Below are 21,863 nucleotides of genomic sequence, written 5' to 3' on the forward strand. Positions count from 1 at the left end.
GTGACATGACAAGTGACGCGAACCTTCTCACTTGCAGTAGTGTTCATGGAGACACCGTGCGTTGTGGGCTATAGCGCCCTTAGGGGTCTCAGCCATTGAGTCGGCGATAGCGGCGTAGGATCTCAGAGTTACCTACTCCTTCTGTTTCGTTTCCGTTACTCGTGCGATGAGGCAGCGCTGTGGTAGGTGACCCGATGTGCCAAGGTGGTGTTGTTGGAGAGGCAGAGCTGCTTAGAGTTAGAGCTTATTCAGCAAAGGCGTCGAATGAAGTGTACACCAGGATACCGATCCTATCCACGGAAGGAGTAATGGAATGCGGTGAGGCAGCAAGCCCGTAAGCACTGGTTTCGAGAATCCGACTTCAGAAGAGGCGTGAGGTAAAGGGGGCATTGCTGTAGTGAAGGCCAAGCCTGGGCGATAATAGTCGTGTTAATGTTCTCACTTGCAGTAGTGCCAAGATAGAGTTTCTCGTGTTTGCCTGCAAGTGAAACGTGGGAACGTTAGCGTTATTACCCGCATTTAGCGTGGTGGCCACCCTGGAATGTCAAGATAGAGTTCGTCGGTTGTGCATGCAAGTGAGATCCGTGAACGACTGCGGTATTACCCGTTTTTTCAGCGTGGCGGGTCGCCCCGTGTGTAAGATTAGCGTGGGGATTGTCATGGTCGCTAGAGAGTTTTCGGTCAGCGTAACTTTTACCGCGTCGCGATAATGGAGCACATTGCTAGCGGTGTGCCGTCCGCCCTTGCCGGATGCTACGCCGTGCTCTTTCACATCCAGTCTTTGTTGTCGTTGGTGATTATTTCGACTCAGCTGTGATCAAAGAACAGTTTCTTGCCCGCTGAACGCCATTGTCCTCTCTGCAACTTCCAAATCTGTCTTTGGAGCGTCAATATGACACAGTATCCTCATCCTTTCAGCCAGGCTGCGAAGCTTGATTCGAGGATCATCCCTCGTCCGGCCTATGACCCTGAGCTCGCAAAACTCCTCGATGCTACTACAATCCCCGAGGAGTTCGATCTTGACTTGATGCGTGGAGTCTCGAAAGAGGAACATCAATGCGCACATGGAGAAACGGGGGAGACCGAGTTCAGTGCGGGGACTATCCTCAAAGACAAACCTTTCTTGTCTCATGAGGAGTATGCGATTCCTGGGCCCGACGACACTACCATCATCCTTTCCGTCTTTACGCCAAAGGAACCCTCGAGCGCTCCGCGACCAGCTTTGTACCATATGCACGGAGGCGGACTGGTCAGTGGCGACAGATTCACGGCCCTCACGCCCATCATTGACCTTCTCGAGGGCATTGACTGTGTCGTGGTGTCTGTTGAGTATCGCTTGTCGCCCGAGACTCCCCTGCCGGGCCCCAGCGAAGATTGTTATGCCGGGCTTGTGTGGCTTTCTGAAAATGCCAGTAAGCTCGGGGTCGATCCCGCGCAGATTGTGGTTTTCGGCGTCTCTGGCGGGGGCATAGTGGCCACGGCGACGTGCCTCATGGCTCGCGATAGGAAGAATCCTGCCATCCCGATCAAGGGTTTGATGCTGTACGCGCCTCAACTCGATGACCGTTGCGAAACATTGTCAGACCAGCAATACGAGTACGGCAACCCGACCAGCACGCCGTGGGTGCGTTCTTGTTGGGATCTCGCGCTTCCGAAAATTCGTGGCACTGACAAAGTCACGCCGTATCACGCACCGGCCCGCGCTGAAGACTATTCCAGCCTGCCTCCGACGTACATTGATGCTGGTGAGTGCGAGGTTTTGCGCGATCAGGCAGTGCAGTTTGCGACGAACATGTGGCGGTGCGGATCTACTTGCGAATTGCACATCTGGCCTGGTGCATACCATATCTTCGAGATGATCAACGATGGTAACCACTTGGTCATTCAGTCGGCCAAAGCGGCCAAAGCCAATTGGTTCAAGAGGATGATGACGACTCGGAGTGTGTGACCGTGCCGGTTAGGACTGTTTACGTAGAGGTCAGCAGCATGAATGGATAGAAGCAAATAGGATTCGATCGAAATGAAACTGTGCACGCTCGCAAGTTCGTAATAAGTGTCGCCATTGGCCATGAAGTGTTGTGATATCCTTTCGAACCTGTATTGGGAAACTTTGGCGAGACGGGCCGAGCGGACCGCTGCGTCGGTCGCTGAGCAAGTTGTCAGTTACCGACGCAGCGGTTCACGGGCGATGCGGAACGTGAGATCTCAGCGCTTGGAGCGGGCTAGGCTGACTTAGGCACAAGGGGGACCGTTGTGGCTTGGGCACGAGTTTACCCGGACTGCTTGGAATGTCTGCATTGCCTCCATCAACGAATTGCATTGATCTATCGAATCCATCCGAAACGCCACAGAACTCAACAACCTTGATTATATTCAATCTGATGAATGTGCACAAAACGCACTGGGACTTGAAGATGTCTACCATGGGTACTCTGCCCCACCAACCAGCACACTCCCAACGAATTCGTTGCGGGCTGCCAAGGGGCGCTCACGAGCGCCTCCGTACTGATTTCTCCAGTACTAAGAGACCCCCATATCATTCCTAATTCAGGAAAGATAGGCTGGCGGAGGTACTGTAGCCCCGTTTGTAAACGAAGATGCTGACGCGTCTGTGGGATACACCGAGGGCAGTTGCATCTTCTCCAATTGGATGTACTTGTAGAAGGCCCCTACAAAAATGTGAGTCAAGGATGAACTTTCGTAGCAGGCAATGATGACTTACGCTGTAAGGCCAGTGCATCAAACCCAGGAGCTGACGGATCGGCCGCATCTGAAGTGACAGGGCCGTCGACCTGCTCCGCTGTTGCTGAGAACTTCTTCTTCAGCTGAGCCAGCTTGCTCTTCGTCGCCTTGCACTCCTGAGACTTGTTCCAGACCTCCGACCAGTCTTGTGTCTCGTCGGAGTGTTCAGTTGAGGAAGTGACATCAAGCGTCCACTCTGCAGGGTTCTCGTTGGCTTTGCATGGCCTGGCGCCATTCTTCTCAAAGTAGCTGATCATGGTCTTGCAGGATTGACCAATCTTGCCAAAGTATAGCTGCTTCCCTCCTTCACCTAGTAGAAGCAGGCGATCAAAGGTTTGGAGAAGACGTGCAGAAGGCTGATTGACGACACAGAGGATGGCTAGGCCTTTTTGTGCCACCTTTCGCAGAAGCTGACAGATGGAGAGGGCAGCTTGACTGTCCAACCCTGCAAGTGGCTGGTCGAGCAAGAGCAAGTTGGTTGGTTTGGCAGCAAGCTCAATACCGATCGACAACCGCTTCCTCTGTTCGCTGTTCAACGCTGTCGAATTGTAAGTAATGGATGACTCAAGAGGGCTTGCGACTGACACTCACCAGACACTCCGATAACTGTATCGGCAAGAGCATCCAGACCGATAAGGTTCAGCACACCTTCGGCATAGGCAATTTTCTCGACGACAGGGGTCGTCTTTGGCTGCCTCAGGAGAGCACTGAAGATCAATGCCTCCTTGACCGTCGCGGCAGAAAGCTGCAGGTCTTGCTGGTAGACTGTTGCTGATACACTCTTGGAGTTCGAAGTCTGACCATTCACTAAGATGTCGCCATGTACGATTCCTGAGTTCGACCTGTTGGCCAATACATCGAGCAGGACGCTCTTTCCAGCCCCGCTGACACCCTGTAAGTGCCAATTAGTAGTTGCCGTTGAGATGCTGGAGTCAAGGATCACTTACCATCAAGGCCGTCAACGTTCCGCCCCGCAGCCACCCGTCCACTTGATCTAGCAGTCGCTTCGTCTTGCCCCCATTTTTGGCTTCGTAAGTCAAGCCTTCCCACTGGACGAAGTCCTCATTCCTCTCTGGCTCCTGAATCTCATCCACTACTGGCTTCGCAGCCAGCTTTGCCGCCTCCTCTGCCCTTCTTTGGTCTTCGAGGAACTCTTCTTCAGTCATTTCTCGGAAGTAGCTTGGACGACCATTCTCCTCAACGACCTTCATCCTGGGCATCTCCTCGAAGTCGCCCTTTGGTGCACTTGTCCATTCTCCATCAGTCTGCAGAGCGACACTGCAATGCCAAGGAGTTGTGTATCCTGTCTTAGTGTTCAGCAAGCTCATCGAAACCTTGTGCTCTCCAGTAGACTGATGGATAGACAGTCGCAAATAGTTCGGGAAGTTGTGCTTGATTGCTCCAGCAAAAGCCTACATCGTACTGTCAGAAATCCACCCTTGCCCTGCAATACGGCCTCGAAAAACTTACAACTCCTCGAACAATCATCTGTTTGGCCAGATACTTCGTCTCCCGTTTGTATGCAGTACTGTTCCGGTCGGCTCCAAGCGTGAAGATGTACCTCAGATCTGACATCAAGAATCGCCGATATCCCTGGTACGTTAGACGGGTGTCTGTGTCGGTAGCAATGAGTTGATCAACGTCTAAGCCGTCCTTGCCGAACTTGTTGAGAATGAATCGTCGAAAGTTTGTAGCGTTGGCGACGTAAGAAATTTCGTCCATCTTGTCTGGCAACTTCAAAGTCGAATCGGCAGGAACAAAGTCTCGCAGTCGGGAGAATCTAATGTTGGTGAAGCCTTTTTCAACAGCCATTGCTCGCAGAGCCTGTCCATAAATCCAGGTATGTCTATCGGAGATGCTCAATAAGTCTATTCATGCGTGTCAGCGCGTACTGCATGTGCATGGCGTGGAACCAACCGTTGTAGACAAGTCCATCGGAGATGATGACAACGTTGGCCCCCGGCGTATAGATCTCCTCAATACGTCTGCACATGTTGTGTAGTCGTGACAAAGAGAGCTCCTCCGCCTTGTCGGGCAGAAAGCCCAACGCCTTATAGACTTTGTTCGCTGATTTGAAGGGGAATGCTGGAAGAGCCATATCAATCCGGGACCCATTTTTCACAAACTCGTTGAGCACTTCAATGAACCTGGGTCTTCCGACCTCAAGTCGCTCTCGAGAGTCGTCGAATTTGTTCAGAGCATAATCAAAGACGATCTCCAAAATCTTCGTTGACATGAGACTGACAGCGTCGTTCTCATTGATCGCGCTGCCAGGCGGCTTCGACATAGTTTTCGAAGTTGGCGAACTTTCAACCGAGTTATCCGTTGACGAAGTGTCGGAAGAGACCGGTTCCACTGTGATGGAAAGTGCTGGCAGCGATTTGTTGACCAGCACTTGACCGCTGGTTACCGGCGATGTAAGTAGGGCAGGAGCCATTGTTGTAAAGTAAGGGCAAAAATCCGGATGTAGAAAACTGATCAACTTGACCTTGTTCGATCAAAATCTTCTCCTGGACACTCGCATCCGTGGTCAAGATTTATGTAGTTGCTCCCTAAACTCGTGCTGTGCCACTATAGCATGAGTGGCTTCAGATCCCCGCCAAGCGCGCACAGTAAGAATACAATCCTCTGTCACAAAAATTACAGCCAACCTCAGTTACAGTCTGGAACACTGCATGACCAGGTCCACCAGCTGAAGGACACGGATCTAGCAGTGCTGACCGACACAGCTCACAGTCACACCGCATGAACGCCCCCACCAAACTTTAAGTGTGCTCAATCCTTCGCATCCGCTTATTCATGAGTACGACCGGAGGCATAATCTTTGTCTGAAGGAATAAGCTCGCGATCCAAATGGTTATGAGCGGCAGAGCTCAAGGGCCACAGCATGGACGCCTCGACGCCTGCACTAAACCACAAATGAGCTCATTCCTTCTCACTCGCTTAACCACAACAACGATCAGAGCTATATTCCTCAAATTAATCCCTGAAGGATTAAGCTCTCATTCCTTCTATCCATCTTTCCATCAGACATTGTCGGTGCTCGTGTTCCATTGCGTGAGACTAGTGGGTCTCTTATCTGAAGGACCACGTTCTCGTCCCTCCCATACACGCCACCCGCAGGCATCCTCAGCAATGCGTAAGCCATCGAGTGCTAGATCGACTGAGGCTGACGTACGAATGAAGCTGCGGAAGAGCGGTGGGGTCAGTGTGTTGTCTGGCTGGGACATTGTCGATGGCCCGCGCATATGGAGGAAGTGTTATGCAGACTTGGACAGCTTGCTCACATTACTTCGTTTTCGCAAAGACACTATTGTATCAGACAGTGGGCCGGTCTAGACAGGACCCTTGCCTCTTGCCTCGTGGCGAACTTAGTCAATTGTGCTGTCATAGTATCACCACATGTCTCTTGCATGGCGATTGAGGCGGTCTAAGCCGACCATGCACTTGACTCAAGCGCCCGAGACGAATGTCCCAAGGCAGATTTGATGACACTAGAAAATGTGAAAGTCAGATCCCGCCGAAATCTACGCAGACTTGACAAGCTATCGTTGTACAGCCATCAAATTGTTAAGTTTCAACCTTGGGACCTACTCGATTAAGGCGAGAAAGATCAGTTGTACACTCAGTATTCTTTTCTCCGGTCACTATGGCTATCGAGGGCACCCAGAACTATGGCAAGAGGTTGATACCTCAGATCCTTGATGCTCTAGCCCGCTCCGAGCCCGATCGCATCATATACTCGTTGGCATCATTTGCAGATCAGACTGCTCAGTTTCAAACGATAACCGCCGCTGAATTTGCAAAGGCAGTGAATAAGACTGCTTGGTTCCTGCACGACCGGCTCAAAGAGCATCATGATGGAGCTGGCCAGAAGATTGTGCCCGTAGGCTACATCGGCCCTCGTAAGCTATACTGACAACCCAGCGGCCAAGCGGTCTATCTAACTTGAACCATAGATGATTTGCGACACATTCTATTGATCTACGGTGCCATCAAGGCCAACTGCGGGGTATGCTTCAGTCCATATCACCCCCAGAATACGAATTTGAAACTTACACTTCTGCTGACAGGCTTTGTTCTTGTCCCCGAAGAACAATGTTGAGGGTGCATTGGCGGTTCTCAATGCCGCCAAATGCGACATATGGATCAGACCTCATGGACAAGCAGCGCTTCCTCTTGTTGAGGCTTTCACAAAGCAGAGGCCTATGACGATCCTCGAGCTACCTTCGTTAGAAGAGCTTCTAGATGCGGAGACCACCAAACCATTTCCATTCACGAAGACCTTCGAAGAAGCCGCGCACGAGCCCTTCTGTATCACACATACATCTGGCACGACCGGAGTTCCGAAACCCATCTCATGGACCCATGGATTGATCGGGTCATTGGACGCCGTCCGCTTGCTGCCCCCAACGGATGGAGATCAAGGTTTCAAGCCGTGGACTGATAACTGGAACGAAGGAGACACAATCTACTCTTCATTTCCTATGAGCCATGTGAGTTGAACCTTTTCACCTCATGCCACTGTATACTGGTATTACTATATTCTGTCTAGAATGCTGACTTCTGGAACCTTAAGGGTGCTGGCATGCTCATGGACATCGTCGTTCCCGCTTTCTTCAAGCTTCATTGCGTTCTTGGTCCTCCGCGAGTTCTACCCAACATGTCGCTGATAGAAAATATATTGGACCATGCCAAGATCGACATTTGGCATCTAGTACCATCGCTTGCCGACGAGCTGGGCGAGACTCCAGCTGTGTTGGCGAAGTTCACAAAAGCCAAATTCATATGCGTCTCCGGTGGTAAGTAACTCCGCAGTGTCTTACAATATGTATCATGAAGCTGACTCGAACCGTCACTTAGGTCCTGTCAGCCCCAGCATTGTCACAAAAGTTAATGACGTCGTCAGAGTTCTCAATCTGACCGGAACCACTGAGGGTCTATTCATGGGCGTGCTTTGGCCGACGCGAGAGGATTGGCATTGGTTTGCCTTCCATCCACTCGCAGGATTCGAATTTAAGGAAATCGAGCCAGGTGTCTACGAGCACTGGGTTCATCGCAAGCCTCAATGGGACCTATTCCAAGGCGTCTTCTACACATTTCCGGACCAACAATCTGTCAACCTCAAAGATCTCTACAAGCGACACCCCACCAAGCCATATCTCTATGCGTACACTGGAAGAAGCGATGATGCTGTCGTCTTATCCAATGGATACAAAATTGCGCCTCTGGAAGCAGAAGCATTGATCACAACGCATCCTGCAGTCGAGGGCTGCCTTGTTATTGGACAAGCTAAACCGCAGGCCGGACTGCTCATTGAATTGAAAGATCCCTCCACCAGAAACAATGAGTTGTTCGACAGCATCTGGGAGAAGGTGGAGCGCGCGAACTCGTCAGGTTTCCAAAAGATCAGGTTCCATAGGGACTATGTTGCCTTCGCTGAGCCAGACAAACCCTTCATACGCACGGACAAGTCAACGCTCAAACGCCGAGCAACTCTGGACCTCTACAGAGACTTCATTGATCACTTCTACGCTACGAGAGATGATGTACAGCTTGAGGAGTTCGACGAGTTCACAATCGATACAAGCTCGGATGAGGCAACCTTGAAGTCGGTCCAGAAAATCATGGAATCAGTGTTTCCAGACATCGAGAACGCCGATCCAGATGAAGATGTCTTCGATCTGGGCCTAGATTCTCTCGTTGTATTTCAAGCTATCAGAATCATTCGAGGATCTGCAGGGTTACAGGAACAAATTGCCCCGCGGCATTTGTATGCCAACCCAACCCTGGCGAAGTTCTCATCACAGCTGAGAACACTACTGCAGCAACAGGCAGCATCGAAGACAAAAGGACAACTCAATGGAAAACCCAATGGACAGGCCAACGGACACTTGAATGGGCATGCCAACGGGCATGCTGATGGCAGTGATCAAAGCCAAGGCTCGGAGAAGCCCAACTTGGAGCCCGTCAATAGGTTCCCGAATGATCACGGAGACCTTAGACATGCCATACATGAGTACCAACGGCGCATGGGTTTCAAGATGAACCCGTTCGATGCAGTGAACCCGAACCATTACATGGGTTTTACCTTCTTCTTTGCTTTGCCTCCTGAATCAAGCTTTCAAAAAGCCTTCGAAGGACTACAAGCTGGTCTTTGTCGGGCTTTCCAGATCATGCCAGAGCTTGACGGAAAAATGATGCATGCTTCGGAGCTTGAATTTGGGTACAAGAAGGGCGAATACGCCATCACAATGCCACCTCCGTCGTTGGCGACCACATCCAACCCCAGACAGTTAGTCTTCAAGGATATGACGAAAGCCCTTCCTTCGTTTCAAACCATGCGAGACAACAAGTTTGCACCTTCGCTCTATGAGGACAAGACGGTTCTCGATTGCTATCCGTTCCCAAGCATGCCCGCTGATGTAATGGTGGCTCATGCAAACTTCGTCGAGGGTGGATGTATACTGGCCACGAACTTCATGCATACTTGTTTCGATGGTCAGGGCGCCCTGGTGGCTCTCAGAGTCTGGGCAGACTGCTGCCGATACGTGCAGGGAGATCAATCTGCAAAGTGTGACTGGTACGACCCTCAAAGCTGCAACCACAGCCTACCCGAGATCCTCTACCAGCATGAGGGACATGCAAAATCGGTCCAAGAGGTTGACAATACTGTATGGGACTTTCTTCCATTCTTCCCGCCCGACTACAATGCTGAAGAACGGGAAATCAACAACAAAGCGGTCATCAAGGGCGCCTCACTCAACGATCTAAGACCGGTCTACCGACGACAGCCTCAGTGGCCAAGAGCTCCCTCTGATCGTTCTTTGTCAAGCACATTCTTTTTGATCTCCCGCGATAATCTGCAGAAGCTCAAACAAGACGTCAACGGCCACGCTGACCCCAAAGGACACATTCCTTCCATCAGCGACATTGTCCAGGCATTCATGTGGCAAACAGCTGTCAGGGCAAGATATCTTGTTGCTAAAAATCACCGAGGCCAGACTTTCAGTCCGGATGATATGTCCATCCTCGAGATCCCAATAGATGGAAGGCTCTATTTCTCGGGTCATCTGCCGTCCACCTATACAGGCAGCATGCTCATCATGAGTCGCACGATGATGCCCGTAGAAGAGTTGTGTTCACCGAAGACAGACCTTGCTAAGGTTGCATCCCTCATCCGCAAGACAATTGCTAAAGTCAACACTGCATTGGTACACGATGCGTACACGCTGCTACGCTCCATGACGGACTACACGAAGCCAGCAACCGCCAATATGGGTCTAGAGCACATGAACGAGATGATTTCCAACATGATCCTGTGGGAGCAGGAGGACAACATCTCCTCATTTGGCGAGGGCATTTTTGCCGGAGGCAGACCAACAGTCGTGCGACCACAGATTGAGCGGGGGCACAGGCGCTTCCGATTTTCGCTCATCCACCCGCTGAGGGCTGATGGCGGTGTGGAGCTCGAGCTGGGCACCCTGCCGGAGGAGCTGAAAACGCTGCAGCAGGATGAACATTTCACGAGGTATGCGAGACTGATGGACGTCAGACATGGGGAAGGCTGGTAGGCGATTTGTAGACAGTGTTAGTTCCAGTACTTTGAAAAATTCGCCCGTATCGTCTGTTCGCAAACGCTCACTTAGCTCGTGCGCCCTTGAAAGATCCCCAGATCTAGTTTATGCGCCACGATTCGCTTGTCTAGAATGAACTTTCAAGGGCTTATCTAAGACGTGCGGATGGATTGGCTCCAGTAGATAGAAGCTATTTCAATAGTACGCCGAATCCCCTATATCATCATCTGTGTTCTATAGGGATGCCTGCATCAGCTTACGCGGGTGCACAACCTCAATCCTTTGAAACTATCTCCGCGGGACCCTTGCGAACCAGCCGACGGCGCGCGGAGCTATGATTAGATACCGTGGGATGAAGGATTTTCGTTACGTTGGTAGTCGTTTTGCCTCACTGTACGTGAGCGACTATCTCTTTCCTTGGCCCTGCAGCTACTAAACCCCCATACCGAGCTGACACCCACCCCACCATTGCTCATCCCTGAGCTTTGCACTACCGGTGACCAGGCTCAAAATCCCCACGCCCTGTCGCTCGGAAGTGTTCGCACGGCGTTGTGTGACTGCGTACCACGTTGCAGGTGCCTCGCTTAGAGTATTTCCGTTTAGGCCCTGCAGTCAGCAAAAAAGGTCACCACAGTCAGCGTTGAACATCACATCACATTACTATACAATGGCGTTGTATAATACGGCGGTGTTCTAGAATTAGGTTTCTTTTAACACACACCTCCCAATTCGCTTCGGGCCCTCTTGGACTAAGGATTTTGATGTTGAACGCGTGCATGGGGAGATAGAAACTTGCTCACTCATCTTCTAGTAATCTTTAAGGTTCTTCCTCCGGGATACTTCTGTTGACATCCAGCCTCCAGGCTGTAAGCGGGTTGTCGACCCGTGTTACACGAGCCATACTGAGTCGTGCTTATCGTCTCGGGCTGAGACTCAGTGGGAGAAATCCTGTTCATGCATAGTGAGATTGCCTTATTTAGGGTTGAGTCAATTCATCAGCCGTGTGCTCATGCATAGTGAAATCGCCTTCCACTGGCTCAACTCTATACATCAGTTATCCACTCATGCATAGTGTCATTAGAGTATATTTCATGAGTTATATTCATCGGCGATCTACTCCTGCATACTGAATTTAGCGTATATGGGTTGAACTTTATTCATCAGTTACTTGGCATTAGATCCTCTTACGTGAGTTTGACAAGAAGGGTCCGGGCTGGAAGCGCCTGGAGCGATGGCAGGATCTTTGGTGCACTGAAGCGGTGTAGCGTCTTCACACTTGCTTAACTAACTTTTAGCGGATCTCCTAATCGTTTAAGAGACTTGAGCTTTGTTAGACTTAGAAAGACAGCCCGCCATTATTTGAGAGGCCGTGTCTGAGCCCGTTGTTAGATCTCCTCAAATCGCCATGCCGACCGATTCGACCATGAAAGAGACACCCACAGTTGATGTGGATGAAACCAAGGGCGAAGATAGCTCTTTCCAGGCTTCAGATGATGCTAGAGGTAAATTCCGTGGCTACTATTGATACACGACCGGGACTAACCAAAATATAGAGCTACCTGGAAGCAATGGTTCCACCAGCGGAAGCGAAACTCCGAAACCGAAAGCAGGCGAAGACGACCCAGACCAATATGCGACGGGATTCAAGTTGGCGATGATCGTACTCAGTCTTCAACTCACGAATTTCTGCATTGCGGTTGACAATACCATTATTGCCACCGCCATACCCAGAATCACAGATCACTTCGGCTCCTTGGGTGACGTGGGATGGTACGGCTCTGCGTACCTCTTGTTCGTCTCAGGCTTCCAGCTGTTCTTCGGACGACTGTACAGCTTTCTGAACATGAAATGGCTCTTTATCGCCTGTGTTGTTGTTTTCGAGGTTGGATCTCTGATTTCAGCGGTCGCTCCGACCTCAGCTGGACTCATCGCTGGTCGAGCCATCTCCGGATTTGGTGCCTCAGGCATATTCACCGGCTGCCTTACGACCATATCGACAGTAACACCATTGGAAAAACGTGGCGCGTTTATTGGACTGATCACTGCTGTCTATGGGGTAGCGAGCATAGTGGGACCGCTGCTGGGAGGCGCACTGACGGACCACGCCACCTGGAGATGGTGCTTCTACATCAATCTGCCGATCGGAGGAGTAACAGTTCTCATCTTGATCTTTTGCCTCCAGTTCCCGCCTTCACCACCAAAAGAGAAAAAAACCTTGAAAGAGTACATTCTACGATTCGATCCCATCGGTACAATCCTGTTCGCTCCTTCGATCATATGTCTTTTGATTGCGCTCCAATGGGGTGGGACAACATACGCATGGAGCGATGGCAGAATTATCGCCCTGCTGGTGGTGTTTGCTGTTCTGCTTCTTGGTTTTGCAGTGGTACAGCCCTTCATGAAAGATAACGCGACCTTAAACAAGAAAGCCGTGACCTCGAGACACGTCATGTGCGCTGCACTTTACTCCTTTTGCGTCAGTGCGTCTTTCTTCGTTATGGCGTACTTCATTCCACTCTGGTTCCAAGCGATCCGGGGTGCTTCGGCAGTACGATCCGGAATTGACCTGTTGCCATTCATGATCAGTCTTATCTTGAGTATCATGAGTGGCGGCTTCCTTGTTAGCAAGATTGGCTGGTACCACCCATTCATGTTCGCTCCAATTACTCTAGGATCTATTGGCGCGGGACTGATTTACACATGGGACATTGATACTTCCACAAGTCGACTGATTGGATATCAGATCCTGTTTGGCGTGGGTGTTGGACTTGGTATCCAACAAGGGATCGTGGCTGTCCAGTCGGGGAAGAATATCGATATTGCCAGCGGCATAGCACTTCTCTGCTTCGCCGAAAACTTCGGTGGTGCGGTGTTTGTGAGCGTGGCCCAGAATCTATGGGCCAACAAACTTGCAGAAAAGTTGCAGCGCATTGCAAATCTTGATCCAGCCCTCGTTGTCAAGACTGGTGCTACAGAGATCAACAGCTTGACAAAAGATCCCGAGACGTTGAGGTTAATCAGAGTCGCCTACAATGACGCTCTGTCGCAGCCGTTCTTGGTCGCACTAATCTTGCTGTGTATTGCTACTATCGGAACCCTGGGAGTTGACTGGAACAACCTCAAGGCAAAGAACGAGAAGAAGGCAGATAGTGAGCAGGCTAATGACGCTGAAGCAACTGTTGGCGCTGATGGGACGGCAATGGAGAAAGTACCCGAGAAAGGCACTGAGACAGAGAATTAATGAGGATCTGGGATGATATGCGGGTCTCTTCGCGGTGGATTCAAGGAAACATCAGATTGGAACTAGGGAATGGTTTGAAGTCTCGATGATGGAGAGATGGGATCACCAGAACCTTTACAAGTAATATTCCCCATAACCAGATAGTACTAATCATGATGCATTAATATGGACCATGCTTTCATGCACAATGCAAATGTCTGCTGCCAGCTGTGCTTATTTTTTTTCCCTCTGAGAGGCTGCGAGTCGAATCGCTCAGGCCAGTTGATGGCGAAAGTGCGATGTACCTTTAGGACGCACTTTGAGATCTTTCAGCACCATACCCAAATACAAAGATAGGCGGGAGGACACCTATCATCTGGATCATCCGCAAGCACGACAACTCTAGGGCTGATCCATAGCGTCATTATACTCTAGAGAGCCAACGCAAAAGGCTTTCGAATGCTGCTGTCAAGACACACAGCTTTTCGGATTTGCATCGGCCCCCAAAAGAATGCTTGGCTGAATCTGCTCGGCACCAGACTCTACATAAGCACAGGGTGCGCACGTGTCTACTCGTACACACCCGCTCTGCATTTACTCGTGCAAAAGCCCTCACTCTAGGTATGTAATAGTAATTATACGATTAGACTACACGTACAGTACGTGTTGACTTGTAAGTAAGTATACGAGCTAATACGGCCATTACTTGCAAATGCCTTATTGAACTACGGCTGGGGCCCATGCATCTCACTGCTGTAAGCGTGGGATTTGCATCGTGTGTTACACAATATGAGCAAGTTTGAGCTGGTTTTCTTTGAACATGCAGGATCGGCTAATCAGCCACACAGAGCGGACAACATGCTCACATCAATTGATGAGCGGTTTCTTGCCGTCTATGTCGCTTCGCTCGAGACCGCAAATTGACCCATGAAAGCTACATTGAGTGTCGAATCGCATGCCCCCGGCGGAACGCCTACATCCTTTTGGCGATATTGCTCCTACAAGTGAGCGACCCTGCCCTTATTACATATAGCCCATCAGCATATATGCCATCTTCCTGCGTAGAGTTCCCATAGATTCTCTCTAACTTTTCTTCAGGCCTATTTCCTTCATCACCTTGCTTGCACGAAGCGCAAGTCGTTCTCCGTTAGCAACCAGGAGCGTCGGCGGCGAAGAAGAAGACGACGACGACGACGACAACAACAACAGTCATTAGATGAGGAAAGGATAGGAAGGTGCACCAATCAACCATGGCTTCAAACAATTCCCCCGCATCGAGCGCCATCGAGACCAAAGAAATTGGCACGGTCCACATCTCGACGGAAGACACACCTTCGGATCTCGAGCACAGCGCCGACAAAGTCCAGGGCAACGCGGCCAACGACCACTCTGTCGATACAAATTTCCAGGCCGGTGTGCAAAAGGCCGAGGCTATCACGATTGCGTGGACACTGAAAGCTTTGATCGTGGCCTACATCGCAATCTGGTTCGTCTATTTCGTGCAAGGCATCGTCACCGGAGTCAGCAACGCATTACTTCCTTACGTCACATCCGACTTCGCTTCTCACTCACTTATGCCAACCACAAGTGTTGTGAGCTCGGTGATTGGCGGTGTTACAAATTTGTGTATTGCTAAAGTTCTGGATATCTTCGGTCGACATCATGGATTCCTCTTGTGCATGGGACTTGCGACTATCGGCCTCATTATAGCGGCTTCTTGCAACAGTGTGGAATTGTATGCTGCATCCCAGATCTTCTATACCGTCGGTATCAACGGCCTTGGATACTGTCTTAGTGTCTTTATCGCAGATACATCGTCGCTCCGTCATCGAGGTCTCATGCAAGCCCTGTTGACGTCCCCATACATCATCACGTCATGGCTGGCAGGACCTATCTCCACCTCGTTTCTCAACCGTGGCGTGACCGGCTGGCGCTGGGCGTTTGGGATGGAGAGTATCCTACTCCCTAGTGTCGCTCTTCCGCTCTTTGGGCTGTTCATGTACCAGTACAGGAAGGCAAAAAGAGAAGGCATTGTCCCTATAAAAGCAACGAGTGGTCGCACATTCTTGCAGTCGACCATGCATTACATGCAAGAGTTTGACGTTGTTGGACTATTACTGTTATCAGCTGGATTCGCCTTCTTGCTCCTCCCGTTTAATCTGTACACAATGGAAGCAAAGGGCTGGGGATCCGCGATGATCATCTGCTTTCTCGTCTTCGGGGTCTTATCCATCGTCGCATTTGTCGTCTGGGAGAGATCATTTGCAAAGGTCAAGCTCACCCCGTGGGCTATCCTCGCCGACCGCACGGTCCTCGGCACTTGCATGGTAGCGTTCACGCTTTTCGTAAGCGCCTCGTGCTGGAACTCATACTTCAGCTCGTACCTGCAAGTGGTGCATGGCTTGGACGTGACCAATGCAAGCTACCTCAATCAATCCGGCACCGTCGTACAGATCTTCGCGAACATCACCGCGGGCGCAGTCATCTCCCTCACCGGAAGATACAAACCCATCAGCTTATTCCTCGGTATCCCACTGATCGTGCTTGGGACAGGCCTGCTCATACACTTCCGCGAACCCAATCACTACGTGGGCTATATCGCCATGTGCAGCATCTTCACCAACTTCGGTTTCGGTATCCTCATGCTTACCGTCGAAATCAGTATCTTAGCTGCTGCCGCCGCTCAGCAATATTTCGCTATCACTATTGCGCTGCTGAATCTCTTCACTTACATTGGCAGTGCTGTTGGCTACTCCATCTCGTCTGCGATCTGGCAAGGCACGTTACCCAAACGGCTAGCACTATACCTTCCTCCCGAGGCCCAAGGAAATCTCACCACCATCTTTGGCGTCATTGAAGAGCAATTAAGCTACGAGTGGGGCTCACCCACTCGTCTGGCCATACAACACGCATATGGGGATACGTGGAGATTTCTGCTGATCGCCGGTGTGTCGGTATGGGCCCTGGGGTTGGCGTGCATGCTTATGTGGAAAAATACGAATGTCAAGGGCGTGCATCAGAACAAGGGCTATGTGGTTTAAGTCGGCCATTGGAGTTCCCTCGTCTGCTTGCGAGTGCTTTGCTGTTGGAAGGCGGGTCATGTCAGCTTGTCAAGGTCTGCAGTTTGTCCGTGACTTCCCTAATGGTCTTGATTGGGGTGAGGACGCAGTAGCAGTTGCCATAGCTCGATGTAGGTGGTGGAAGATGAAGCACAGTCATGTAAACGCAAAAGGCTCTTCTGCGTCGAACTTTCCCAATCGCGCAAATCAATTGAAGCGAAACGGTTAAGTAGCATCGGAATCGCAATGTTGCAATGCACTGTGGTCATTCAGGCAATGTACGCTTCTCTCAAAATAGTGCCAGCCCGTAGATCAGCTGCAGAAACTCGGACGGACAAGGCCGTTTCGTAGACGTCTGACGTGAAGTATTGGTATATTCATAGACGCGTTAGGTGGTCGTGGTAGGGCACTCCGAAGCCGGTCAGACGCGAAGTTTGTTTGAGGCGTTGCGGGTATAGGCGATTTGACGAGCAGGATTACGGATGCACGTATCTGCTAAGGTGTCACCATTGGTTCGTCAGCAGGATCAGCCACACAACATATAAACCCCTTCCCACTCTCTCACTCTCACTTCTCAGAACTGTCTCACCGATCGTTCCATTACAAAATAGTTGCCACAATTACCCGACACACCGGAGGCAAGAGACTACGCAGAACACCTGCAAAGTATCCATCGTTCATACGTGCCTTGTGTAGTAGGAATATTTTGCATTGTCAACATGAGGTATCTGCATCCTGGTCGTCGGCTCTAAATCACTATGCCCTCTGTATCTGACGCATTGAAGTGCGACGCTTCCGACCAGATATGGAATGATCGTGTTCAAAGGATTTCAAGCTCTTGGTGCGTTGAATCCTTGATCGCTCCTCAGCATCCTGCCACTGAACACCTGAGCTCATACGCAACAGATGTCTTTGGCCCCTTGAGCACGCTGAATGTGCTCTCTCGAACGCACAAGATGGAATTAGCCATCATTGCCGAATCCACGAAACCGGTTTCGACGCACCCTGAGCCAAACCCCGGGTTCCTGTCGGCGTCTTTTGGACAAGAAATCGTTCCGACGCACACGTTCGAAAACGCCCCCGAGATTGAAGTTCTGCTTGTTCCTGGAGGTTAGGATATCAATGGTGCCGAGAAGACGACGGTAATGGACTGATCAACGACTGACTTGATATCAGGCTTTGGAACTCAGAATAAAGATGTCATGGCTCCGGTTGAAGCATACATCGGCACCGTTTTTCCAAAGGTGAAGTACGTCATCACCATATGTACGGGCTCTGCTGTTCTGGCAGGTCTGGGACTCCTGGACCATCGGCGCGCGACTACGAACAAGTGTACGTGGGACGCGAATGTGAAGCTCGGGCCGAGTGTAGAGTGGGTTAGGAAAGCTCGCTGGGTGGTGGATGAGACTGCGGGTGTCACGCCGGTGTGGAGTTCGTCGGGTGTCTCGGCGGGGATCGATGTGACGTTTGCATTCGTTGAGAAGCTATACGGAGGAGATACGGCTGAGCGTGTTGCAAATGTGATGGAGTATGACAGACATTTGGATGACAGGTGGGATCCATTCGCGGATATATGGGAGACAAAGGTGTAACAACATGTGTTACTGTACATGGTATTCTTTGGCTATGGTGCTGCAAGGTGCTGTCTGTCTGTGTCGGCCGAGAAGCAAACGGTAAGCTCATTTTAGGATGAGTCGACGTGGTTGCAGTCGTTAAGAGGATGTACCTTGAGGTTGAAATCTGATGAATTGTAGATTGTAGTGGGCGACAGGTTGAACATTCTTGAGAACTCGAACCAATGAGATTCTGCAAGGGCGAAACATAGGGCCTGAGATGAAGAAATGGAATTCTAGAGCACCTCACCCTGTGGTGACTCACGGCATGATACGGGTGTAAAATAATAATTTGATAGTCTATCCCGAACATCGCATAGTTGTAAGAAGTCCAGCTTTTTATTGTCAGCGACTGTGAGAGATGGTGGGGCAACGGGTCGGCTAATCAGGCTGGCCTGAAGGACCCACCAGCGCTATTGGAAGATTCTTTCGCACTTTTCCTACTCCTCATTTGATTGCTTCTATATTAATCTTGTATTCTTCACGTTTTCCATCCAAGAACACCGGACACCAAGTGTTCAATACGGACCGCATCTTTGGTCCAGCGGTAGGATAATCGCCTTCCACGTCAACCAGTTTATCTCTGGTTGTCCGTTAGCGATTGGCTCGGGTTCGATTCCCGGAAGATGCAATTCTTTTGTCTTTTTGCTCTTATGTTGCTTTTATTGATGAATCGGGGCGCTCCAGGTGCGGAGTGCTGCGCGCTGCTGCGTCGCGCGTTGCTCATGACAGTGACGCCGCACACGCGCAAAATACTCATTTTTGCGCACATGCAGACAAGACTACAGCATGAACATTGATTTACAGCCGATCAGTTGCGGTCGCGTCGGGGCGACCGAATGCATCCTGGACACGCATCCTTCCCTGAGGACAGTCCGGTCAACCACTCACAAACATCCCGTGATGGCCATCCGTCTACAATTCCGACCCGGCGCGCAAAAATGTCTCGTTTCGAAACATTGAACCCATTCTGCCCGCGGCGCGGGTCCGTTTCAGTCCAGAACGGCGACGCATAGAGGCATCACCAGGATTCAGGTGACGAAGTGTGCACGCGATGCCACCCAAAAGTCGCACAAAAACCTTGGTTCCAAGGCAGCAGCCTCGCCAGCACGTCCCCGATTGGTGTCGCGGACGTCAGCCTTGTATCTGGCCCGGGCCCAACGGGTTCTAGGTTACTCTACTCGGCTGGATGCGCTGTCGTTGCAGGCGACGAGCCCGCTAGGGCTGCACATCGTCGAGCGGGGAGTCGGTGTACTGGACTGTCGAGCGTGAGTCCTGTGCGCTGTTTACGTGGGCGGAGGGCCCCGTGTGCGAGCTGATTGGCCGGTGACCGTTCGTGCTCACCGTATGCCTCACGGGCGGGATATGCGAGAACATGCGCCAAGCGTGGGACTGTGTCTGTTGTGTCCTGCGAGCAGGAGGAAACAGAGATACATAAGCCTGGGAGGCGGCACATATTGCGGCGAGTCCGGATATCTGTCCTGAAGTCTGTTCCTCCGCTATTCCGTCTCTATTTCAACACGTCTCGCGCCTCGACTTCAACAGCGGAATCGCAGAGAAGCTGAACACCCCATCCATTTGTTCCACGTAAGACTGCCAACTATGCCGTCCTACGACCACTTCCAGCCCCCGCCGCCAATCCGCACCGCAACCAGTGGCTCGCAAAAGTCACACTCCTCCGACACTGCATCCCCAGACATGCACTCCCCCACATCGATGTACTCGCGCTCGCCGACCAGCCCCGGCGAAGACTCATTCTTCAGTGCCATCAGTGCGAAGATCCGCAGCCGCTCGCGCAGCCGGTCCCGCGCAGCGTCCCCAGAGCACTCCACCTTCCAACGAACCCCCACCGCACATCCAACAAGCCCAACATACGCCACGCAGCACCCCAAGCAGCCCCGACACGTCTCGTCTGCCAGTCAGGGTTCCATCGGGTCGTCGGCCGCGAAGGCACAACGACCAACCATGCCGATGCCGTCACGACGCAGCACGAGCAATAGCGACCTGTGGCGCGGGCGACACTCCAATTCGTGGCTTTTCAACGACTTCTCGTTCACCGAGACGGCGAGCAAGGCGTTCAAGCGCAGCTCGTGAGAGGACCTTTGCGGGGCGGTCCGTGACTGTCCTGCCTTTTGGCCAGTAGCTGCTGGCTAGCTTCACACTCGCTGGGATGGGTGTCCGGTGGCCTTGCGACTCGTTATGGTATTGATGATGATGCAGTGGTAATTAGGTTGCGTGGTTGGCGGTTCGCATGATGCCCGCCAGGTGCAGAGCAGATGATTCTTCTTTCGCTTGGATTGCTGGGCTTGAATAGGCTGAGTTAGCGTTCGCTATATCTTGTATATTAGTACAGAGTAATTGCACCTGGTGCTACGTCCACTAGATTTCAAGCCTGTTGTGCGTTGTTGATGCGGCTTTTCGTGATCAATGGGTGAGGGTGTGCCCATGGAAGCATCCTAACTGCGCTTTAGAGATGTGCGAAGGGCAGTCTCGTCTTGATGTAAGGCGGTGAATTGACCTTGAGTGCCAGGAGAAATGAAGTGAGGTCGGAGAATTTCGCCGTTCCAAATCCACCTTTGCACTGCCCCCTTACTAATATGGTGCGAAACTCTGTACCTACACGCCAGGTTGAACATCCGAACTACACCAGCAGCCGGGAGACGTGCTATATCGTATATGTATCAGAATAAAGACTTAGTCCGAGGTGAGATGATGCAGTTAGGTGCTACAATGAAGCAGGGACATGTCCTCGCGAAGAGAGGGGATCATAATTTAGGTGGTTGTTTTCCAAGTGATTGTAACAGGTGAAGATCGTTGGGGGTGGCTCGCACGATATATAGCGGGACTTCGTCTGAGTTGAAGTGTTTTCTTAAAAGACATCGGCGCTTGGTGCTTGGGCAAATGGAAGGCGACGCGCTGGGGTTGCTGCGCGCGGCCTTGCAGTCGCGAGGCATCGTGGATGGCACAGCCCCATATATGATGACAACAGGCAGCTCTATTCCCCGCCTGCATCCTTATCAACCTTTGTAGCCTTCTCGTCACTAGCAGACAAGACTCCGGCTATTTACTTTCACGATTGCATATCCGCGTAAAATTACCATTGAATACACAATGACAGGGCCATACGTGCGAGCGCATTTTTCTCAGTCCGATAACGAGATAAGGCTGCTGCGCATTCGGCGGAGCGAGACGGACGAGATAGAATGCTCGTTCGAGGTTGTTCCGATTGATAGATTTCCGCGATATATTGCTGTGTCTTGTGTCTGAGCTATGATATTCGTAACCGTGAAGTGAGCGATGAAAAGGTGAAGGTGTAAAGTCTTAGTCGGAGTGAACCTCTACTTCTTTCTTCGGCGTGTTAGTAAAGAAATTGCGAGTCGTCGATACTTGACGCACTTTACATCAACTAGTGCGACACTTTGGAGGAAGGTGCTCAAATCTCATTGATGAGAGATATGTATTTCAACGCCTCCCGGGTTATCATATGGCTTATGGAGTCATGGGCAGCGCCACTCTCAAAGGAGACGATGGACTCTATCCAGCAATCCAAAAGCAGTATTCCACTTGTTACACCGGCCCTCCTCCACCTCGCCATTGGACACATGTGCAACAATCCATATTCGTCTCGTGTGAGGGTCGTCCACGAAGTGAT

At 51.2% G+C, this 21,863-nt stretch overlaps 8 protein-coding genes and 1 non-coding gene across 9 annotated transcripts; 8 read left to right on the forward strand and 1 right to left on the reverse strand.

Moving 5' to 3' along the window:
• Positions 1–676: 676 nt before the first annotated feature.
• CC84DRAFT_1167030 (alpha/beta-hydrolase) lies at positions 677–2,046 on the forward strand. Its single transcript, XM_018179106.1, has one exon. The coding sequence runs from the start codon at positions 893–895 to the stop codon at positions 1,946–1,948; it is 1,056 nt and encodes a 351-aa protein (XP_018033691.1). The 5' UTR covers positions 677–892; the 3' UTR covers positions 1,949–2,046.
• A 501-nt stretch (positions 2,047–2,547) lies between these two features.
• On the reverse strand, positions 2,548–5,179 carry CC84DRAFT_1220197 (uncharacterized protein; the record flags this gene model as incomplete). The annotated part of the gene is made up of 6 exons (XM_018183142.1): positions 2,548–2,669; positions 2,723–3,280; positions 3,334–3,634; positions 3,690–4,154; positions 4,213–4,610; positions 4,660–5,179. The coding sequence occupies 6 exons, from the start codon at positions 5,177–5,179 to the stop codon at positions 2,548–2,550; spliced, it is 2,364 nt and encodes a 787-aa protein (XP_018033692.1).
• A 208-nt stretch (positions 5,180–5,387) lies between these two features.
• On the forward strand, positions 5,388–6,284 carry CC84DRAFT_969846 (uncharacterized protein). The gene is made up of 2 exons (XM_018188006.1): positions 5,388–5,881; positions 5,938–6,284. The coding sequence occupies exons 1-2, from the start codon at positions 5,596–5,598 to the stop codon at positions 6,174–6,176; spliced, it is 525 nt and encodes a 174-aa protein (XP_018033693.1). The 5' UTR covers positions 5,388–5,595; the 3' UTR covers positions 6,177–6,284.
• A 107-nt stretch (positions 6,285–6,391) lies between these two features.
• On the forward strand, positions 6,392–10,316 carry CC84DRAFT_1220198 (acetyl-CoA synthetase-like protein; the record flags this gene model as incomplete). The annotated part of the gene is made up of 5 exons (XM_018183143.1): positions 6,392–6,647; positions 6,702–6,754; positions 6,816–7,238; positions 7,298–7,544; positions 7,606–10,316. The coding sequence occupies 5 exons, from the start codon at positions 6,392–6,394 to the stop codon at positions 10,314–10,316; spliced, it is 3,690 nt and encodes a 1,229-aa protein (XP_018033694.1).
• Positions 10,317–11,973: 1,657 nt separating this feature from the next.
• On the forward strand, positions 11,974–13,945 carry CC84DRAFT_1189230 (MFS general substrate transporter; the record flags this gene model as incomplete). Its single annotated transcript, XM_018181037.1, has 2 exons — positions 11,974–13,468; positions 13,851–13,945. 2 exons carry the CDS (start codon positions 11,974–11,976, stop codon positions 13,943–13,945), a joined length of 1,590 nt encoding a protein of 529 aa, XP_018033695.1.
• Positions 13,946–14,458: 513 nt separating this feature from the next.
• On the forward strand, positions 14,459–16,629 carry CC84DRAFT_970228 (siderophore iron transporter mirB). Its single transcript, XM_018188007.1, has 2 exons — positions 14,459–14,543; positions 14,638–16,629. Exon 2 carries the CDS (start codon positions 14,790–14,792, stop codon positions 16,578–16,580), a length of 1,791 nt encoding a protein of 596 aa, XP_018033696.1. The 5' UTR covers positions 14,459–14,543; positions 14,638–14,789; the 3' UTR covers positions 16,581–16,629.
• A 779-nt stretch (positions 16,630–17,408) lies between these two features.
• CC84DRAFT_1189232 (DJ-1/PfpI family protein) lies at positions 17,409–18,190 on the forward strand (the record flags this gene model as incomplete). The annotated part of the gene is made up of 3 exons (XM_018181038.1): positions 17,409–17,439; positions 17,505–17,708; positions 17,775–18,190. 3 exons carry the CDS (start codon positions 17,409–17,411, stop codon positions 18,188–18,190), a joined length of 651 nt encoding a protein of 216 aa, XP_018033697.1.
• Positions 18,191–18,741: 551 nt separating this feature from the next.
• On the forward strand, positions 18,742–18,842 carry CC84DRAFT_t78. Its single transcript has one exon. It is a non-coding gene; the product is annotated as a tRNA-Gly (tRNA).
• A 971-nt stretch (positions 18,843–19,813) lies between these two features.
• On the forward strand, positions 19,814–20,305 carry CC84DRAFT_1220202 (uncharacterized protein; the record flags this gene model as incomplete). Its single annotated transcript, XM_018183144.1, has 1 exon — positions 19,814–20,305. One exon carries the CDS (start codon positions 19,814–19,816, stop codon positions 20,303–20,305), a length of 492 nt encoding a protein of 163 aa, XP_018033698.1.
• Positions 20,306–21,863: the final 1,558 nt, after the last annotated feature.

Source organism: Paraphaeosphaeria sporulosa (genome assembly GCF_001642045.1).
Source record: "Paraphaeosphaeria sporulosa strain AP3s5-JAC2a unplaced genomic scaffold CC84scaffold_8, whole genome shotgun sequence".
NCBI classification, from domain to species: Eukaryota; Fungi; Ascomycota; class Dothideomycetes; order Pleosporales; family Didymosphaeriaceae; genus Paraphaeosphaeria; species Paraphaeosphaeria sporulosa.